We start from the raw sequence: 21,343 nt of genomic DNA, 5'->3' as shown, positions 1-21,343 counted from the left end.
AAGAATAGCCATCATTAAGAAATCAAATAACAACACATGCTGGCAAGACTGCAGGGAAAAAGGAAGCCTTCTGCACTGTGGGTGGGAGTGTAAGCTAGCACAACCAGTACGGAAGTCAGCATGAAGAGCTCTCAAAGAACTAAAAGTAGACATCTCATTCAACCCAGTTATTCCCCTTGTAGGCATCTTCCCAAAAGAGTTAAAGACATCATGTTACAGTGATCTATAAATACCCATGTTTACAGCAACACAGCTCACAGTAGCTAAATCTAGGAAGCAGCCTACCTGTCCATCAACAGACGAATGGATAAAGATGTGGTATTTACACACAATGGAGTACTACTCTGTTATAAAGAAGGATAAATCTGAGTCATTCGTAGGAAAATGGATGCAGCTTGAGACCATACATTTAAGTGAAATAAAACAGACGCACAACTTAAATATAGCATGGTTTCTCTTATATGAGAAAGCCAGAGTATAAATACATTAAAGAACAAAATAAAAGTAGATAATAGGCAATAGAAGATAGATTTTTTGCAAAAGGGAAGGGAGCCAAGAGGTGGGGGAGGAGGATAGAAGAGAGGGGAAGGTCGTGAAGTGAGAATCGAGCGTCACTGCTGTCCACGATGAACGTAACCATTAGGTACCGCAAACTCAGACAACAAAACAAGAACAGCTTTCCTCAAACTGATCTCTAGATTCAACGCAATCCTTATCGAAATTCACCTTTTATAGAAATTGACAAATAGATCCTAACACTTAAATGGACATGCAGAGTACCTAGGGAAAAACTTTTTAAAGAAATAAAAATGTAAGGGGCCGGGGATTTAGCTCAGTGGTTTCGCCGCCTGCTGCGCAAGCACAAGGACCCAAGTTCAATCCCCGGTACCCCCCCCCCCAAAAAAAGAAATTAAAATGTATGTGCTAAAGAATCACATGCCCTGGCTGATGGAGGCCATTGCTCCAACACAGTAGGACACGCTTGTACCAAGTCTGCTGCCTTTACTCAGGAGGGATGCAGGGAGAAGGGAGAGGAACTGGAGACAGCACTGGCTTCTTCGTAAAGATAGTCAAAGGAAAAGCCATAGCTTTAGAAATTCTGTCTCAAGCCTAACATTTTATTCTTGTTCTTCTGTGTGCATGTGTGTGTGTGTGTATGTGTTACTGTGGATTGAACCCAGGGCTTTTACACTTCACTACATCCTCAGCCCTTATTTTTATGTTTAAGACATAGTCTCACTAAGTCACTAAATTGCCCAGGCTGGGCTCCAACTTGTGATCCCTCTGCCTCAGCCTCCCAGAGTCCTGGGATGACAGGTGTGCACCATCGCACCCTACTTGTTATCCTATTTTTTAAACTGACTCACAAAGGTTGTACATACTGCCATGCACAATGACGTTGGCCTGTATTTCCAGCTACTCAGAAGACTGAGGCAGGAGGATCATGAGTTTGAGGTCAGCCTGAGCAGTTTAGCAAGAACCTACCTCCACATGGAAATTTTAAAGTGGCAGATCCCTGGCCTCACGCAAGCAAGGCCCTGAGTTCAATCCCCAGCACTGGAAAAAAAAAGTGTATATATTTATGGGCTACTATGTGATGTTCCAACACAGGAACACATTGTGTAGAGAGAAACGTGCAGACCAACAGTATCTTAACAGTGTGCAGATCAAAGAAACTGTACATCTGCTACAGACCATGGCTATTCGGGCCTCTCGCTACTTTTTCCTCCTCAGTGGTGTGGCCGGGACTTGATGCTACTCATCCGAGAAGGGCTGGGTTTTCTCTCTCAAGATTTAGACCAAAAGCTCCCTCCATCAGACACGGAGGCCAGGAAATGTGATTTATACTTTTCAGCACTCCATTAAATGTTACTCAGCTCTCGTCCTGAACATGCTGGTCCTTCTCTGAGGAGGTAATGTCCCTCCCCAACCCCCACGGCCACTGTCACCTCCCCTGAGGACCAGCAACTCCAGGACTTCATTTTGACTTGAGCCACATATGTCCAGGGTCAAGGTTTGAAATATTCCTAGGAAACGTGGCTTGAGTGACTAAGATGATCCCTGATTATATGTCAAACACAGTAGATCACACACTGCTTTCTTGGAATTTGTTTTTTCCCAGACCCAGTCTTGCTGTGTCATCCAGGCTGGCCTCAAACTCACAGCGATCCTCCTGCCTCAGCCTCCCAAGCCCTGGGAGGACAGGCGTGCAGCCCACGCCCAACAGCCTCTTGTCCTTTATCTCACAGCAGCACAGGTCTTCGTAGCTCCGTCTGTGGATCCCGTGGATGCCCGCGCCGCTGTCTTCCACGGTGGGGGCAGAGACTTGAGGGCCTGAGCCCCTCACCCAGGCACAGCAGGACCCTGCCCGCCCACCGCTCCCTCTTTGGCTGCCTCCTGGCTCACAGCTTCCCCCACTGGTCCCCACAGTGTGTGCCACTCTTCGGATCTCTTAACAATGCTTTGATTAACGTCATCTACCAGGGCGGCTGACACACAGTGAACGTCTAAATAAAAAAATATTTATTACAGTAAAAGGCACATGGCCATGAGTCCCCCCTCAAAATCCTCCTCCTTGCTTCAGACACACTCATCCATTGTTCTCGCCGCTTTCTGCAGCAGCTCAGGAGTCCTCTTTGCTGCATCTTTACAACATGTGATCAAAAATAGGGTGAATACTGCTGCTAAGTGCCATGTAACAGAGAGGCAGCTTGTAAAAACACGACGCAGGGCCCAGGATTTAGCTCAGTGGTTCCGCCGACTGCCTCGCAAGCGCAAGGACCCGAGTTCAATCCCCAGTACCAAAAATAACCCCCAAAAAACTGACGCTGTGTCCTCTTCCACCTTGGTCACCCAATCTGGCACCGTGTGACTCTGGCTCTTCCCAAAGTCAAAATGACCACGAAAGGGAAGCGTTTTGAATCCATTCAGCACATCGAGGCAGCCAGGACAGTACAGCTAAAGACACTGAGGAAAGAGGGCTCCACAGCTGCTGCAGAAAGTGGCAAAAATGATGGGATGAAAACATTCACAATATTTTTCCGTCGTGCTGTATTTCCTGGCGTGGCCACATGGGGGCAGGGAATGTGTTCTGCTCCCCATTTTCCTCTTACTGCCTAGTGTCATATCTGGCATAAAACAGGTACTCAAATATTTTTTATTGTTTGCACCCAGTTGGTGCTCAATCAATGTGCCTTGAATAGATGCACTTATGGATAACCACACGTTATCCATAAGTATATGGAACCCATCAAAGGAGGACGAGAGGCCTGCCAGGCAACAAACCTCACAAACAGGAGCCAGGAGGAGGCTGAAGGCAGAGGGCAGCCCTGCAGCCGGAGCGGGCAGCTGCGTGTGGACACGGTTCTGCCCGGAAGGACCCTGAGCTGTAAGGGCAGCGAGGAGGGGAGCCGTGCAGAAGGACGGGAGAGAAAATAAAACAAACGGAAGACTTGAATGTTCATTTTCAAGGTTTGCAATCTTTGTCCAGAAAGACAAGGAAACAGCTGAATTCTCAGCGAAATCACACAAGCTAAATACGTGACAGTTTGATCAGTCCCTGAGGAAGGTGACAAAGGGGAGGGCTTGGAGCACTGAGCAAGAACGGAGGTGCGGGGGGGGGGGTCTCTGTTCTCGGGGACCTGTGACCCAGCCGGGCTCCGCAATGCAACAACAATTGGAGAGTTGCTTTTAACTAAAACTATTGCCGCAAACCCACGGCTGTCCTCATGGAGTCAGATCGGATGGGCAAGCCCTGGCCTCACCGCAGGGCCAGAGGACAGACAACTTAGTAAATGTGGGGTGCCTACATGTCCTCACCTGTGACAGCAGGACAAAGCGCTCGTGTCCTCTGGATCTTGTGAGGGGAAAGGGAAAAGAGTTTGTCGAAAAGAGTTTTGTCAGGGGTCAGGGACGAAGTAAACACCCAGTAAAAGTCAGCTTGGGGGATGAGGGCAGGAAAAGGGGAGGAGCGGACGCCCATAGCACCTCAGGGACTGCCAGAGCTTCCCAACAGCGCCCGGCCCGCTGCAGCCCTGCTTGAAGGCCATGCTCCGTCTGGGGGGTGTGGGAATGTGGGAGGCCTTTTCTTTCATCAAAGGAAAAATTGTGCCCAAATCCCTGGGTTTGACCCCAGCAATGACTGAAGAAGAAAAAAAAAAGGAAAGAAAGACAAATATTAAAAAGAGAACTCTCATTAGAAATGTCACTTCACTCTTCCTGTACCCATCTGCCCTGAACCACGGCTCAGGGAGCAGAACAGCCAGCCGGGCTCCTGGGTGCCCAGCCCAGTGGCCCTGGTTGGCCGGCACTCAGCCAGTCAGGCCATTTGTCCCGCCCGGGAAATGAGCAGGACCTCCTGAGGCTGTGTCACTCAGGCCACACAGTATTTCTCCACACCAAGCCGCCCCCGGCTGGTGGACAGAACGCCAGTGATTCGTGTGATCACTCAGGCCCGGAACAGGAGAGCCTGGTAGGGCTGGGGACAGGGCTGGAGACAGGGACCAAAGAGAAGCCTGGGTTCCTGAAGAACAGGTCGGCCACGCCACACGGACACAGGTGCGCACTCTTCAGCCCCTGCTCCGGGAAAGTCGTGCCCGTGGTCTCGGGCCCAGGTCCTGTGCAGGGAGGTAAACAGGAAGCTTTCCCATCCCCACCCGGCCCGCAGTGCCAGCAGGTGGAGACAGCCTGTGAGCCCAAGCTGTGCCACGGGGACAGCTTCGTGTGTCCAGGGCCCACAGGCCCTAGAAGGAAACGAGCCTGCCCAGGGGCATAGAGGAGGACACCAGACCACGAGAGGCAGCCATGTCATCCTAGGGAGACGGAGCCTCCCCACAACCAAAGAAATGAAGCGCTCTCCAAGCCCCGCTTTGTGGACAAGGAGACGGAAGAGCAGAGACTAGCAGAGCACCCCAAATCGCTCAGCGGTCCTCCCCCAGGTACGAGCACATCCCCTCTCCCCCACCTGTACTTCTTAAGAAAAGAATAGTCGGGCCAGGGATGTAGCTCAGTGGTTCCGCTGCCTGGCTCACAAGCACAAGGTCCCGAGTTTGATCCCTGGTACCAAAAAAACCCCAAAACTTGGTACCAGCCAGGGTGTCGTGATGCACACCTGTAATCCCAGCACTTAATGAGGCTGAGGCAGGAGGATCACTAAGAGTTTGAGGCCAGCCTGGGCTACATAGTGAGACCCTGTCTCAAAAAATTTAAAAAATTAAAATACTTGGTAAGTGGAGCCCCAAATTTGAGACAACTGCGAATGTGGTGGTGGATGGCCCCAGGTTCACAGCTCCACCCACGGTGCAACACTCGACCCCTGCGTAGGGCTCAGCCACCCTGGCTTCCCTGGTGTGCAAGGGCTCTACCTGGAAAGGATTTTTCAGGGGACTCAGGCCTCAGACACAGCACCTCATTACTCACATCCACCGTGATCCTGTCCCTAATGACCTGGTAACAGCCGACTCTGGCTTCCGGCCCTGGCTGTCAAGAAGTCCCCAAGTTGACAGCTAAGGGGTGGTGGCTGAGTCAGCCGATGTCCCAGAACCTGCTGGCTCCAATCTGTGTGACCCTGCAGAGACGGCTCTTTTCAGGAAATTCTAGGGTCTTTCTCACCTCTCCCAACACCGGACTAGGACACAGAGGAGCACCTCCCCCACCAGGTCTGGGCCACACTGACCTCTCCCCCCCCACCAGGCTGCAAATTGGCCTCTTCCTGCTTGACGGTTAAGCCGCCCATTGGGGACGGCACACTGGTCAAGTCCACTGAGGGGTCACAGATGGCCCAAGAGATGCTGCCCACAGCCAAAGGACAACCGAGCTGGGGAATCCACTGCTTTCACAGCAAGGAGCAAGGAGATGTCACCTGGTCCCTCAGGGTTAGTAGCTGCATAAACAGCTCCCACACCAGCCGGGTCAAGCTGTGGGCGGGCCATGATGGACTCCCAGTAAGGCAGGAAAGGATGCCAGGGGCCTGGGAAGCTGCCCTCCACCCGCATTGCCTTGGCTTCTGCTACCTCCTCTGCCACTTCCAGGTCCTGCAGCAGGCACTGTGGCAGAGGAGTCGATCCCACCCTAGACCTTTGGTCCTCACAGCCCAAGACAAAGACAACCATGGTCACTGCAGTCTTCATCTTAAAATGACACAGCTCAACAATGAAATGATTGAGAATCATAAACTTCTGATTAGTCAAAAAGATATAATGCACACCTGCAAGGGCTGGGGATTTGGCTTAGTGGTTCTGCCGCTTGCCTCACAAGCACAAGGACCCAAGTTTGATCCCTGGTACCCAAAAAAAAAATCACAGAAAGATATAATGCACACCTGTAATCCCAGCACTCAGGAAGCTGAGGCAGGAGGATCGCCACGAAAGGCCAGCCTGGGCTACTTAGTGAGCTCAAGGCCAGTCTGAAATACATAGTGAGATCCTGTCTCAAAAGAAAGAGGAAGAAGGAGGAGGAGGAGGAGGAGGAGGAGGAGGAGGAAGAGGAAGAAGGAGAAAATATAATAAGCGTAGAATACACAATGCCCTGGATTGAGTTCCCAGACCAATCATACAGCAAACAACACTGCGAGTTAAATTAAACTGTGCTTACAATAATAATATTATTACATGTTTGTATTTCTAACACTAAAAGAAAATAAGCAAAAGGTTCCTAAACAAAGCATTGCTCACTTACAAGACTTCTAGTTTCTGCACAACTGACAAAGACTTGGATGTGCTGAGTTATGTAGGTGAGACCATGGTACGGAAGCCCAAAGGGCACACTGCAAATAAGCAGCTCAGGAACATGGAAATAGCCCTGTCCAGAAACATCCTGGGGCAGCTGGAGGAGGAAACATGGGATCTGCAGGGTCACCTGTCCAACCGCTGCCTGCTTATCCCAGACGAGGGGCCTGCAGGTTCCTGCTCAGTAACATACCAATTTCAGCTGGAAGGTGTGAGATTTGGTTTTTGGGCAGATCCAGAATTCTCATTGCTTGAAACAGCTCAATGTATGTAGGAATGCTTTGAATCAGCGTGTTGCTTATGTGCCATTCTTTCAGGTGCGTCTGCTCCTGCAACGTATCGGGAAGCTCCTGCAACAGAACCGAGGACAGCAGTCAGAGCCAGGTCCTGGGGGAACCCCACTTTTCTTTTCTTTTATTTTTTGGTACCGGGGATCAAACTCAGGACCTTCCGCTTGCGAGGCAGGCGGCAACACCACTGAGCTAAATCCCTGGCCTCCCCACATTTATTTATTTATTTTGGGGGGGAGGGTACCAGGGATCGAACTCCGGTCCTTGTGCTTGCACAGCAGGCAGTGAAACCACTGAGCTAAATCCCCGGCCCAGCCCCACATTTATTTTTAAAAACCAAAGCAGGACAGCAAACGTGACAGCACCAGACTTCACGGCAGTGCACCTGCCGTTGGAAAAGCCAAAGACACCTGTAGTCGTCACTGATCTCCCAGGCATAATTAGTTCTATTTCCAACGAGTGATATTATTCAAATCAAATCCCATGACCACGGGGAAAAAGACGATGTTGCGGAGCCCTGCGTCCTGGCTCAGGTTCCACAGTTTCCTGAGTGCACCACGTCCACAGGCTCTGGCACTGAGATGGGAGCGAAGGGCCCGACGGCCCCACAAGGAATTTTATTGTTTTCCACAGCTGCCCCCAAACGCGTGACAGCCAGCCTTGGCCACGTCGGCTGCCCCGTGGGTTTGCTGTGGCACAGCGAGTTTTGGTGGTGGCTCATCCAGATGACCCCACTCCTCCGCAGCGTCCTCGGCTCGAGGGGTCTGGGGGGCCCCTCCCGCACCCATAATGGCAGAGTCTGACATCACACACCATCCATGAAGGCCACTTCCCCGTGCTCTTGGTGGGTCGGACTCTGCACTGTTTTTAGGCCAAAGCAGAGTCCAAATAGAGCCTTTCTGGATGTCAGGTTTGCCTATTTGTGACCTCTGAGTAGCACAGGCCACACTGGTGCACGAACAGCTGGTGGCCAAGATGGAGAATGATGGAGAACTGCTGGGAGCTGCGACCTTCAGTCCCAAAGAGGTCTGCGCCGCAAGAAAGGAGGCTGCTAGTACTCAGAGCTCAGCGCCGCCCGTGTGCTCCTAACACTTTATAAAAGTGCTGCACTTTGCCTATTTGTGACTCCTATATAAACCGGCCAAGAGGGTCCTAGTTACTCTGGTTTCTGTTACTGTGACAAAACACCTCAGGCAAACAATTTAAAGGTGGAAAGGGTTATTCCCTCTCACACTTGCAGAGCCATGCTCATCTGCCCCTGTAGGGCAGCATGAGATGGGAACTGTGGTGGGGCAAAGCTGCTCCCTTCATGGTGGCCAGGAAGCAGGGAGAGAGGGGGAAGGGGCGGGTCCCATATACCCTTAAGCCACACCCCATATGACCTCACTTCCTCCACTAGGCTCCACCTCTTAAAGGTGCTGCAACCTCCCAAGAGTGCCAGACTAGTGACCCAGCCTTTAGCAGACAGTTAAGATCAACCGCGTATTCATAAAGTGTTCACACACTGAGTGCTCTGAGCAGCCGGCCCTGCCGAGACGGGCCGGAACCAGTTCCTGTGCCCCGGGGAACTTCCGGGAGTGCAGACTGAGCCCCTAGCTGGGGTCAGGAGGCGGGGCCGGATGCCACCTGTAGACCCCTGGGGAAAGAAGAGGGGCCTCTCTGCTTGGCCTGAGCGTCACAGGACGGGAGCCCGGGCCCCTCTGCAGCCCCAGGGCAAGCCGGGCATCTAGAAAGGGCCGGGCCTTCACCAAAGAGCTGTTCTAACGTCGAGGAGGGAGAGAGTCGCCGGGACTCACCTTCCAGTGCTCACCGCAGAGCTCAAACACGAACCGGCTGCTGCGACGGGCCCCGTCCTTAGCACACGAGCTCCGTCTGGCCAGGGAGCCCTGCTCCATCTTGTCCAGAAGCCTGGCGCTGGTGTCCACGAAGCCATTCTTGCAGTACTGGGCCTGGGGGATGCCCTTCCTCTGGCACTCCGCCGCAAAGCTCCACTCCTCCTTTATCCTGGCACGGGCAGGGAGCCACGGTTACTCTCCGGGGACAACACGGCCAGCAGCCAGCGGCCACCCCCACCCCATTCCTGCCCAGCACTCAGGGGAGCCTGGCTCCCTCCGGGAGGGTCCTGTGACCTAAGAAACACAGGAGGTAGGTTAGATGGAATCTCTGGCTAAAATTACTACCAAAATTACCTCTCCATCTGATTAATTACAATTTCCTCTGAAATGATATTAAGTTATCCCGTCTGCCCAGACCCCCTTGTTCCCAGAGTTCTGGCAGGGCTGCCTCCCAGGTTTGTGTGCAAATGTTACCTTCTTCATTGGACTTTCTGCTCTAAAGAAATCACTACTTAGTAATTGCTGGGGTTTCATGCTTGCTGTTAAACTGAAGGGAGCAAAACATATATTCCAATGTATTTATATACAGTTCCACATATATATTTCTATCTACACATTCATTTGGGAGGTTTTGTTTGGTTAGTTTTGGTTTTGGTTTGGTTTAGTTGTCTCTTGGTCTTTTGGGTTTTGTTGCTTTGTTTTGGTTTGGTACCAGAGATCGAACTCAGGATCTTGCACTTGCCGGGCAGGTGTGTTGCCACTGAGCTACATCCCTGGCCCAGGTTTTTTGTTTTTTGTTTTTTGTTTGGAGACAGTCTTGCTATGTAGCCCAAGCTGGCCTCGAAATCACAGCAATTCTCCTGCCTCAGCCTCCCAAGTGCTGGGATCACAGGCCTGTGCCACCCCACTGGCTTGATTTTTGGCTTTTCTCCTGGCAGCATGGTTGGCACAGGCACCCAGGTCTCCATCCCAGGGAGCCGAGCCAGGGAAGAGCACAGGGACCTGAGCACCCAGTCACAGGGACACAGGCAGTCTCCGGCCCCACCCACTCCTACCCGCCCCAGCCGTGCATCACATCACTTCCACCAGAGCCATTGAGCGAGCCGGAGGCCAGGAGTGACACGTACTTTTCCAGTGCACTCTGCTCCAGCCGCTCCGCCTCCTTCCTCTGCCGGACTTTGTGCTTCTTGACTCGTGTTTCCCACAGGGCTCTGACAACAGAGATGTCGAACACCACCACCTTGTGCCCCATGCTGGAAGCATGAAATCACCTGTGTTTAGAAAAGCACACACAGGTCAGCTTCCTGCACATGCAGCACACAGAGGATAGTTGTAGTTGCTGTCGTTTTCGATGGCTTTTTTGAGACAGAGTCTCACTACTTAGCCCAGACTGGCCTTGAACTCGCAACAATCCTCCTGCCTCAGCCTCCTGAGAGCTGGGATCACAGATGTGTGCCACCATGCCCAGCCAAAAAGTTTTCACAGGAACTGTAAAATATGCAAGAATCCGCCACTGCCTTAGGCCAGGTCTTGCCTGTTCCAGATGGCGGCTTGCTGATGTCCTTAATGTCCCATCCAGCAGTACCCATGCCCAGGCGTCAGCATTCAGCCCTCACCCCAGGTCTCTTCGCTAGGGCAGCACAGCGGTCTCTGCCCTCCACTGAACTCGGGGTCTCAGAGCCTCCTGGACATTCCTCAACATCATGGTTCCTCCTTCTACCAAATTCATAGAGTGTCTCATCTTTCCTGGGGGCTGTAACATGCTAGGGGGAATTCAATGAGTTCATCGCAGCACACGTGTGAACACACACACACACACATACACACATCTCCTGAGTGAACAGAACTAACTTCTCAGTCAGATTAAACCTCAATAAGGCTCAAGGGAAGGGGGTGCAGCTCAGCAGTGGAGCCGATGGGTTCCATCCCAGGACCCCCCAAAAAGACCACAGACAACATCATGCCTGAGGGGATCCAGAGGAGCACCATTCGAAGGTCACAGAGATTTCTTCTAAATGCACGGGGGCTGGAGCCATGCTTCCCTTCAGTCATGGTCAGCTCTGTCCTTGCCTCAGCAATGGCCTGTCCACCCCTCCTCCCACCTCTCCTGCCAGCCAAGTTGCCCCCAGTCCTTGCTCTGCTGGGGAAAGTCTCCATGACCTCCAGCCCCCTCTCCTCCGCAGCCTCCCCATCCCTTCTGCACCAGCCACCACCAGGTAATGCAAGTAAAGGTGGCTGGAACCCCGCCAACACCTCCCACCCACGCCCGGCCCCAGGATACTCCCTGCAGCACAAACCTTTGCAAGCTGTGCTTCTGCTTGCCCAGCCTTGAAAGCTCAAGGACAGTAGACTCGGGCCTGCCTTGGCCAGCACACTTTAGTGAGATCTTAGAGATGATTATCCTGTTATGGTTTCTATCTACATAGCCCCCCAAAGCCTCACAGGTGGGCCTTTAGGAGGTGCTTATCCATGGATTAGCCCATTGATGAGTTTATAGCTAAATGTGACTGGGGAGGGGAAGCCTGGTCAGAAGAGCTGGGTCACGGGGCTGTGGTCTCTCTCCCTCCTCCTCCTTTGATCCCTTTGTGCTTCCTTTCTGCCATGCCATGGACTGCTTCTCCTCCACTGGGCCCCTCTGCCATGCCTCTTGGAGCCAGCTGACTGTGCATGAATATGCACTCCACAAACTGTGAGCCAAATAAGCCTTTCCTCCTTTAGATTGTAGGTGTTGGATATTGTGTCTCAGCCTCAAGAAAGTAGCTGAAGGCCAGGGATTTAGCTCAGTGGTTCTGCTGCCTGCCTGGCAAGCGCAAGCAAGGTCCCGAGTTCGATCCCTGGTACCCAAAAAAAAGGAAAGTAGCTGAGACATATCTCTACTCTCAGTTTCACCCATAGAATCATGAGAAGCTCAGAAAAGTGTTATGTTGAGCTGGGGATACGGCTCGCTGATAGACCACTTCCCTGGGACTTGCTTCTAGTCCTCATAGAAAATAATCTGTCTCCATCCATCCCTGATCTCTGGCACTGTGTCTGGCACACAGAAGCTTCCCATAAACACTTCATGAGTGAGAAAATGAATGAATAGGAAGAAAATATTTGCATCTGGATTGCTGTATTCTCAGGCCACTCAAGGAGCTTTCTCTCCTCCTTTTATTTTCCCACTTCATATTTACTGTTCATTTTAAGTGATTACTTGCTCTGAGCAAAAATTAAAAACTATCAGACTGGTCCATGGTGACGCACACCTGTCATTCCAGCACTCAGGAGGCTGAGGCAGGAGGATTGTGAGTTCAAGGCCACTCCAGACTACACAGTGAGAAATTATCTCCTAAAAAAAAATTTCAAAAAAACTATCAAGACACAAAAGTGCATCTCAGTGTTCACTCCACTAAGCTGCCTTTATGTCTCCAGCAAAGCTCCTCCCTCCTGCATTGTGGAAATCTAGCTAAAACAATTCCCTGGTTCACACAGACATATCAAGGACATGTTGGTAAATAATAGGGCTGGTGAATATCCTCAGATTTCAGACACTCCTAAATAGCAGTCAGTAGGGATACAAAGCCAAATGCTTTACCCCCTGACTTATGAGTGTGCCATCTATAAATGGCTTGTCCATGTGACAGAGGAACTGGCTTGTTTGAGCCCTAAACACTTGAAGTCCACAGCTTGAGTCTGCCAAGCTGACAGCTCTGGCCCAAATTTATTCCCCTTTTTGCTTTGATTTCTGATATCTGGGGTGTCCTTTGTTTCCCTTAAAACTCTTTTCCTTAAGGAGATTTTTGATAAAGGTTCAAAAGGTGCAGAAGGTTTGGTGTGGACATTTTATTTTTTCCAATTCTCGTGGGTAAATACAGGGGTAGAACTGTGGGTTTGTGGTAGCTCTGAGTTTGTTTCAGGAACTGCACATTGCTTCCCAGAGCAGGTGCCTCACTTTAGATCCTCATCAGCAGTGAATGAGGATTCCACCTTTCCTGCCTCTTTGCCAACACTTTTTGTTATCTGTCTTTTTTTCCCCCACAGCCATCTTAGTGGGTGTGAAGTGGTGTCTCATTGTTTTGATTTGCATTTTCCTAATGACTAGATGTTCACTATCTTTTAACGGGCATTTGTATATCTTCTTTGTAAGAATATCTATCTGGCTCCTTTGCCTATTTTTAATTGAGCTATTTTTTTTTAACTGTTGTGTTGTAACAGTACTTTACATATTCTAGATACAGGTCTCTTACCAGTTACATGATTTGGAAAATTTTTTTCCCATTATTTATGTAAATTGTCTTCCCACTTTCTTGGTTCCATCCTTTTACTTTTAACTTAAATATATAGATATATTTGAGATGACACTTTATAGACAGAATATTATTGGATCATTATTTTAACTTATTTAGATAATTTTCTTTCTTTCTTTTTTTTTTTTTTTTGTACCAGGAATCAAACTTGGGTCCTTGCACTTGGAGGGCAGGCGGCAGAAACACTGAGCTAAATCCCCGGCCCTGGATAATTTAACTGCTGTGTTTAGGCCATTCATATTTAATAAAATTACTCATATGTTTGGATTTAGGTCTGTCATTTTATCATTTATTCTTTTTTTTTTTTTTTTTTTTTTTTTGTACCAGGGATCAAACTTGGGACCTTGCATTTGTGAGGTACCATTTATTCTTGATTTGGTATCATTTTATTGTTTTCTCTTTTACATTTTCCTGCCTTCTTGTGTGTTATCTGAACATTTTTTAGCATTCCATTTTTGTCTCTGGTGTGTTTTGTTTTGTTTTGTTTTGTTGGTACTGGGGATCGAACTCAGGTCCTTGCACTTTCGAGGCAGGCACCAGAACTGCTGAGCTAAATCCCCAGCCCTGTAGTTCTCTTTTTTATGGTTGCCCTAGGAACTATGAGAAACATGGTTACCTTTTCACAGTCAATTTAGAAACAATTACCTCATCACTTGGAGTGAGAGGTAGAAACCTTTTCCCCATCTAGGTCCCCGTACAGCACTTTTACGTTGTTGTCGTCTTGTGTAGTCCTACAATCGTGGTATATTTATGGCTTCTGGTCTTACTTTAAAGGACTCAGGAGGAGAAAACTAGCCCAGTATACTTACCCTGATATTTACTACCTCTGCTGCTCTTCCTTCCCACTGCTCAGGTTTCCCTCTGATACCATTTCCCTTCTGTCTAAAACTCCCCTTACTAATTATCTACACTCTGACACATCCTGCTTTTTTAAATCTGAGGACATTTTCTCACCCCAAGGCGGAGGGAGAGGCTATTCTTGCTGGGTACAGAATTCTGCATCTGCCAATCTTTTCTCTCAGCACTTTGACAGCGCCACACCATGTTATTCTGACACTTACAGCTTCTGATAAGAAATCTGCAACCGTTTGAATCTGATTCTCCTGCACATGATGTGTCCTTTATCTTTCCCTGCTTTCAAGATCTTTCAAGTCTTTGTCTTTGGTTTTCTTATATCAGTTATAGGCTGTCTGGGCATGTATTTCTTTGGGGCTTGTTTACTGTCTTTAACTGGTTGGTTTAGATCTTTTGCCAAATTCGAGACTTTTCAGCCATTATGTCTTCAAATATTTTTTCCTGCACTGGTCTCTTCTCTCCTGGAACTCTGATGATGCAAACATTAGACTTTTCAGTATTGTTTCTCAGATTCTTGGGGCATGGATCATGTTTTATAAATATTCCCTTCTCTCTCCTTTTTTAATCTTGGCAATCTCCAGTAACTTTCGAGTTTCCTAACTCTGGCCTATCTTTACTTCTCACATTTCCATGTTGTTCTTTATATCTTCTGTTTCCTTGTGGATACTTTCTATCTTCCCGTTCCTACACCAGGGATGAGAGTGAGTACCCACAGAAGAACCAACTTGAAAGGAGTTCGGACTTTTGGGGTGTGTGACATACTGGAGATTGAAACACGGGCCTCACGCGTGCCAGGCAAGCTCTCTGCCACTGACCTACACCCAGCCCTTTTTATTTTTCATTTGGAGACATGATCTCCCTAAGTTGCCCAGGCTGGCCTTGAACTGCGATCCTCCTGCCTCAGCCTCTCAACTAGCTGGTATTACAAGCATGCATCACCAATCCCAGACCTCATTTTAGAAGTTGTGGGTTAGTCAGGTTCATCCGGAGTTGCTGGGCAACCCATGAGCCATGCCTCCTAGCAAAGGTGGGGGACAGCTAGTTGACAACCAGTGGCATGGCACGTAGCAGGGGTCCAGGTGCTGGATGGGGCAGAGGCCATAGCTTGCTGTGTGACCCTCAAGGCCAGCAGCCATGTGCGGGTGTGCGAGAGACACAGAGGCGGGCACGCAGGGTCTGGAAGGCAGCATGGGGACGCGAGTGCGCGGTCCACCCGGGGCTAGCCTCCCGGTCCACAGAGCCGAAGGAAGTTTGCACCCAGGCCGAGGCTGCGGAGTCGCGCGGTACCAAGAGGAGCGGTAGGTCGGGCGAGGCAAAGCCCACGAGGGCAAGCGAGAAACCACGCTGCCTTCAGCCCTCTGCAGTCACTTCCGGCTTTGCAGGGCCAGCCTGCCGTGGCCCATGTGTGCACCCAGGGCCACTCAAGGGTGGCTCCTGCGGCGGTGACCCACCCAGGAGCCAGCTGCGGAGTCAGATACGTGTGCAGCCTGGAAGGGAGCCCGGGAGCCCACAAAGGACCCTGCGTTGCCTCCCAGCTCCTCCCTCTAACTGAGCACTGGGTCCTCTCCTCCAGATTCCGGGCGCCCAGGCGGGAACCCGGGCTGCAGCGCCCCTGCTCCACCATGTTTCCTATGAGAGCATCCGCATTCCGGACGCCTAGGGGAGGCTGTGGGAGGACAGGCGCCAGAAGGGCTTGCTCCGCCCACTGAGGCTACAGCTCCTCCTGAGTCCTGAGGAGGACTCAGCCTTGATCCCACTTCAACAGGGAACCTAGGCAATCCGGGCAGAAAGAGGGCTGGTGAGGGGACTGTGGGGCTCCAGGGAGGGGCTGGTCAGCGGGTACAGACTTTCAGACAGGCAGGAGAGAGACAAGGCAATAACAATGCATTGTTGCCAAGCAGGGTGGCTAGTGCGTGCCTGTAATTCCCGCCAGAGGAGGCTGAGACGGGAGGATTGCAAATCCGAGCCCAACCTGGGCAACTTAGCAATATAGCAAGATCCCATCTCAAAATAAGAAATAAATAAGAGCTGGGGAATGTGGCTCAATGCAAAGGTCTTCGGTTCAATCCCCAGTACGCAAAGGTCTTCGGTTCAATCCCCACTACTCCCCCAAAATAAGTATATTTCAGAATATCTAGATAGTCAATTTTTTTTCCGGTACCAACAATCAAACTCAGGACCTTGCTCGTGCCAGGCAGGCGTGGTCCCGCTGAGCTACATCCCGGCCCCAGACAGTCATTTTAAATGTCTTACTATTAAAATAATAGGTAAATAGGTGATGCTTATGTCAATTACTTTGATTAAATTTTTCTACTTTATACACATGTCAAAACATCACTTTGTACCTGATAAGCGTATATAACTATGATTTCTCAACTAAAAACATTCTAAAATATAAAATTTTCTATTTATTTATTTATTTATTTATTTATTTATTTATTTTTAGTACTGGGGATCGAACTCGGGTCCTTGCGCTTGCACAGCAGGCGGGGAAACCACAAAAAAATTTTGTTTTAATAAAATAAAACTGTAAAAAGAAAAGAAAGTTTCCCCTCCCTCAAAATGTAGGTTGGGCCGGGGATGTCGCTCAGTGGTGCTGCCGCCTGCCTCACAAGCGCAGGGTTCTGAGTTCGATCCCTGGCACCAAAAAAAGATAAAAGAAAACGTGTAGGTGCCTGCTGCCCTTCCCCAGCGATGTCACGATCCTACCGTGGGATTCTCGGAAGCCAAGCGTGGAAAGTGGAGAAAATAGAAAAAGGGATTTACCCATCCTGGGAGCATCAGGGTCCCCCTCCAGCTCCCTCAGTGGAATCACAGGCTTTTCTACAGCTAAGCTTGTGCTCAAGTCTGGGTTTCAGGCCATTGTGAGCCCAGGCCGGGTCACCAGAGTGACACAGAGGGAAAACTGCCCGTCCCACTGCACTTGGAATTCTGGAGTCCTTTCCTTCCCTCCGGCTACCACTGACTCCACTGCTGTGACGAAGGACCTGAGATAATCAACTTAAAAAGGAGCCAAGCATGGTGGCGCATGCCTGTCATCCCAGCACTCAAGAGGCTGAGGCAGGAGGATCACCATGAGTCAGCCTGAACTTCATAGTCAGATCCTGTTTCAAAAAATAAATAAATAAACATTAATAATTACTGAATCTAGGAGGGGAATCTATACAAGAACACAGTGTAATTCTTTCAACTTTTCTATATGCTTAAGATTTTCTGTAATAGGGCTGGGGATTTAGCTCAGTGGCACCGCGCCTGCCTTGCAAGCGCAAGGTCCTGAGTTCGATCCCCGGTACTGCAAAAAAATAATAATAATAATAAATAAAATAAAACCAAAACAAAACAAACTTTAAAAGGGGGGGGGGGCTGGGGATTTAGCTCAGTGGTTTCTCTGCCTGCCATGCAAGTGCAAGGACCCGAGTTCGATCCCTGGTACCAAAAAGAAAAAAAAGTCCTGGATTCAATCCTCAGTGTTGAAAAAGGAGAAAAATAAAATAAAGAGAGAGAGTTCAGCATGCCCTCAAGCCAGCTCCAGCAGAGGCCACACACAGAAGTGCCAGGCCCTAGATAGTCTCTATCATGGCCTGGAGTCTGCTGCTCCTTGCTCTAGCAGACAAGAAAATACAAAATCGTTTGCTCTGGAGGATGCGCTGGCTTTGAGCTGTATGCACACATTCCTTCCCATTCTCCCTTTTGGAAAGGCCACTTACTCCTCCAGCCTGGCGTGGCTGGACTTGGTGGCTCAGATGTAATGAGCCGAGCACGGGGACACGGTGCCGTGTGGCCCTAGACTAGCACCCAAAGGCGCTGCCCAGTCCGCTCTGACAGCGCTGGGGGAGTCATGAGGCTGTCAAGGAGGCTCCTTATAAAAGCCAGTGCCAACCCACAGGGACACAGAGCCCGAGTCAGCCTCAGTGCAGCCCTGTCCTCTCCCACCTGGGAAATACAGTGGACCAGTGCCACCACCGTGCAGCACACGCCCTTAGCTGGTCCCCTCTGCCTCCTGCCATGCAAGAGACATCTGCAATCCACTGAGGCTGGGGCCCAGCCTGTCTCACATCCATGAGACAAGGATGTCACACCCTCATTCCAACCGGTCACCCTGGTCCCATCCACTTCCGCTGGAAGGTGACGGTCATCTTCCAGGGGAAGGAGGCCACACAGAGCCTGGCTCAAATCCTTCTGAGACCCTCTGTGGGGCTAGCGTGGGACCCCAGCCCCTCCGAGCCCCCCACATCACCCAAGGGGCTTCAGCCACAGTGGAACTTGCTGGGGTCCCCTCCCTTCACTTGCCCTCTTACCCCATCTTCCTGTTCCTATCTCTCCCAGTCTATCGCTTGTCTACTTCACAGCTCTTGGTGCAAGTTATAGCATTGGTATTTTTTTTAATGCCAGGCGTGATTAAAAAAATACAGTGAAGCTGGGGATTTAGCTCAGTGGTTCCACTGCCTGCCTCGCAAGTGCAATTCACGGCAATGTGTCTTTTACTCTATGCATTTTTCTTGTCTTCTATATTTGAGATTTTATTGGTTGTGTTGAGGATCAGTACAGACAAAAAAAATATGGACCACTTCACGAATTTGCGTGTCCTCCTTGCACAAGGCCTGTGCTAATCTTCTCTGTATTGTTCCAATTCTAGCATATGTGCTGCCGAAGAGCGCACTCTGTGATTTTAAGGTAAAAATTCACCAAACTGTTCCACTGTGCATCTTACTTTCTCTGTCTGTGGACAGAGCCCCAGAAGAGCCACCGTTTACTGCCACAAGCAGCCACATGGGAGGCTAGACTTGGGCTCCAGGCCAGCCCCGTCCACCCTGGGCCACCGTGCAGCCACAGACAGGAGGACGCCAGGGCTTTTCTCTGGCCAGGCCCAAGCCCCCCATGGGTGAGGAGCTGGAGCCACCAGGGCAGAAGACACCCAGGCTCCGGTTCCTGAAACCCGGTGTGGCACAAGCCCCCCGAGCTGCATCCTCGGGACCATTTCCATCACCCCCTCCTGGGACCAGGCAGAAGGGGCCATCGGGCAGAGCTGTGTTTCATCCCAGCTTCCATCTGGGCCACAGGGACTGGACGCGGTGTCCACGGCAGGACGCCAGCACCCCAGGGCACCAGTGAGGAGTTCAGCCACAGGTTCAGTCGGCCGGGCTGAACTCTCTCATCCTCCTGCAGACCCAGTCACATCAGAATCCCTCCCAGCACCTCTGCCCTTCAGAGCCAGAGGGCGTTATGGGAAAGTCTGCCCCCTGGCCACGGCCCTGGTCCCCTCTGAAGCCACATGCCAGGGGAGGGAGGCTTTCTGCCCCATCCTGTGCCTTCTCATCAAGTGACAGCTGGGCTGTGGCGGCTTGAGGAGCCGCGTGAGGAGCACTGGGAAACCCTGGGGACCCGCAAAGCCCACCACAGGGGCACGGGCACCGGGCCATGTGTCGGCGCTCCCTCCATGACAGGACAGGGGACAGAGGGCAGGGGGACGGAACAGTGCCAGGGCACAGCCCCAGCGCCCCGCCCTCCTGCCTGCGGCTGCCACACTCGTGCTCAAGTGGAGGAGACCCCTGTCATCGCCTGGCTGGGTCCAAGGGGCCTGCTGGCGACACCAGGTGCCAAGGGCTGACTCACAAATTCCATTCTGTCCTCACCCAAGGCTGCTGCCCAGCTCGAGCTGGAACGCAGGGGACGGTATGGTGGGAACACGGGGTACACAGCTCTCCGGATTCTGAGTCACATCTCACTTACGCCGCAGGGCAGCGCGGCCCTGGAACATCTGGTTACCCTGCGGGTCACTTCTTAAGCTGGAAAATCAGCCAGGGGAGGCCCGGGGAGCAGGATTAGGAGGACTGGTCTGAGTCAGACTGCCCAGGCCAGCGTCCCGGGTCCTGGGCGGTCCTGAGGTCACCGCCCCTGTGCTCTGCATGGACACAATGGAACGGCAGCCTTCGGGGCCTGGGCTGGTGGATGGCCGGTGGGTGACCTTTGCATCTAGTGCTTAAGATGGCCCAGCACCCTGGAAGCCTCACAGAGGCCTGTTATTAAAAGAAAAGAAGACCAGGTAGGGGCCTGTGCCTGTCATCCCAGCACTTGGGAGGCTGAGGCAGGAGGATCACAAGTTTGAGGCCAGCCTGAGCAACTTAGCCAGACCCTAGCTCAAAAACTAAATAAATGAATAAATAAATTAATGAAATTAAGTGTCTGGGAAAAGCAGCGGTCCCTGAGCATCCCAGGCTTTCCAGAGAACACAGGAGAATGTTAGCCTCTGGCTCCTGCCTGGCAGACAAGGCAGGCAGCTCTCCTTGGGGCCCCATCACCCCCACCCGCCCCCTTGCACCCCACTGTATGCGGTCAGTCACCCCCTCCGGCTGGAGAGAGTTGAGCTCGGCTCTGAGCCCCGCCGCCACCAGCACTGGGTTCGGGACCGCGCCCGGTCCCCCTGGGCCAACGCAGTTCTCCCCCGACCCGGGTCCCGCCAGGAATCCACGCCCCTCGCCCCTCCCCCCCTCCCGGGCCCCGGGGCCCGCGCGCCCCCTCACCTCCCCGAGCTGTGGGCTGGCCCGGCCACGGCCCGATGCGGGTCGGAACCGTCTACACCGCACCGGACCCCGCGGAAGGCGCCGCCCGCTCGGCCTGTGGCTCACCGGCTATATTTGTAAGCGGAGAACTCGATCCGCGGGACAGGCGCGGGTCACCGTCTACGCCTCCCGAGTGACTCAGCCCGGGACACCGGCGGGCGGGGGCGGGGGGGGGGCAGCGCTCTCCCCGCCGCTCACGGTCACCGGCCCTGGAAACCTGGGGCACCGGGCAGGATCGGGACAGAGACGGGAAAGGGCTGGGGGCCAAGCGGGAAGCGGGGTTAGAAAGCCACAAGAAAGCACACTTGTCCTCTCAGCACTAGGGAGGCCGAAGCAGGAGGATCGCTGAGACTTCAAGGCCAGCCTGTACTACACAGCCAGACTCTGTCTCAAAAAACCAACACCAAACAAACAAAACCCCATAGGACCCAGGGAATGGGAAGATTAATCAGCTTTTGGAGCAACGTGTACAAGGTCTTGATTTCATATTTATACTTTTTAATTTCCTAAAATGTATGAGTTTAGAGTAATTTGTTTCACTTTGTAGAACTGGGGATTGAACCCAGGACCTTCGAGCTGAGCTACATCCTCTGGCCTCTTTTCTTTATTTTTTGAGAGAGGTTCGCACCCCATCATTGCCCAGGCTGAGCTTGAACTTTCCCAGCCCTGCTGCCTGAGCCTCCTACAGGGCCAAGGTTACAGCCCGCGCCACCACGCTGACTAAATCTAGGTCTTTTTAGAGTTCACTGGCTGGGTAACTGTCTCACTGATAGCCATCCTTGCCTGGATGTG

General features: G+C 51.5%; 1 protein-coding gene and 1 non-coding gene across 3 annotated transcripts in view; both read right to left on the bottom strand.

Moving 5' to 3' along the window:
• The window catches only part of Lrrc2 (leucine rich repeat containing 2), a 33,393-nt gene extending 12,676 nt beyond the window's left edge, over window positions 1-20,717 (bottom strand). Inside the window, exons 1-4 of one of the 2 annotated variants that reach the window (XM_021257120.2) lie at window positions 20,618-20,717; window positions 9,978-10,121; window positions 8,812-9,019; window positions 6,919-7,075 (exon numbers count right to left, since the gene is read on the bottom strand). In XM_021257120.2, the coding sequence (XP_021112779.2) occupies window positions 6,919-7,075; window positions 8,812-9,019; window positions 9,978-10,102 (490 nt within the window). In that variant the 5' untranslated portion in view covers window positions 10,103-10,121; window positions 20,618-20,717. Of the gene's footprint in view, window positions 1-6,918; window positions 7,076-8,811; window positions 9,020-9,977; window positions 10,122-20,512 lie in introns of both variants that reach the window. The other variant, XM_004835022.3, reaches the window with a different exon arrangement.
• Window positions 18,545-18,649, bottom strand: LOC147825449 (U6 spliceosomal RNA). Its single transcript, XR_015441190.1, has one exon. It is a non-coding gene; the product is annotated as a U6 spliceosomal RNA (small nuclear RNA).
• Window positions 20,718-21,343: the final 626 nt, after the last annotated feature.

This window comes from Heterocephalus glaber, unplaced genomic scaffold (genome assembly GCF_053883595.1).
Source record: "Heterocephalus glaber isolate CG9 unplaced genomic scaffold, H.glaber_assembly_v1.0 deba00001504, whole genome shotgun sequence".
Lineage (NCBI taxonomy): Eukaryota > Metazoa > Chordata > Mammalia > Rodentia > Bathyergidae > Heterocephalus > Heterocephalus glaber.
This window is presented reverse-complemented; position numbering and strand designations above follow the sequence as displayed.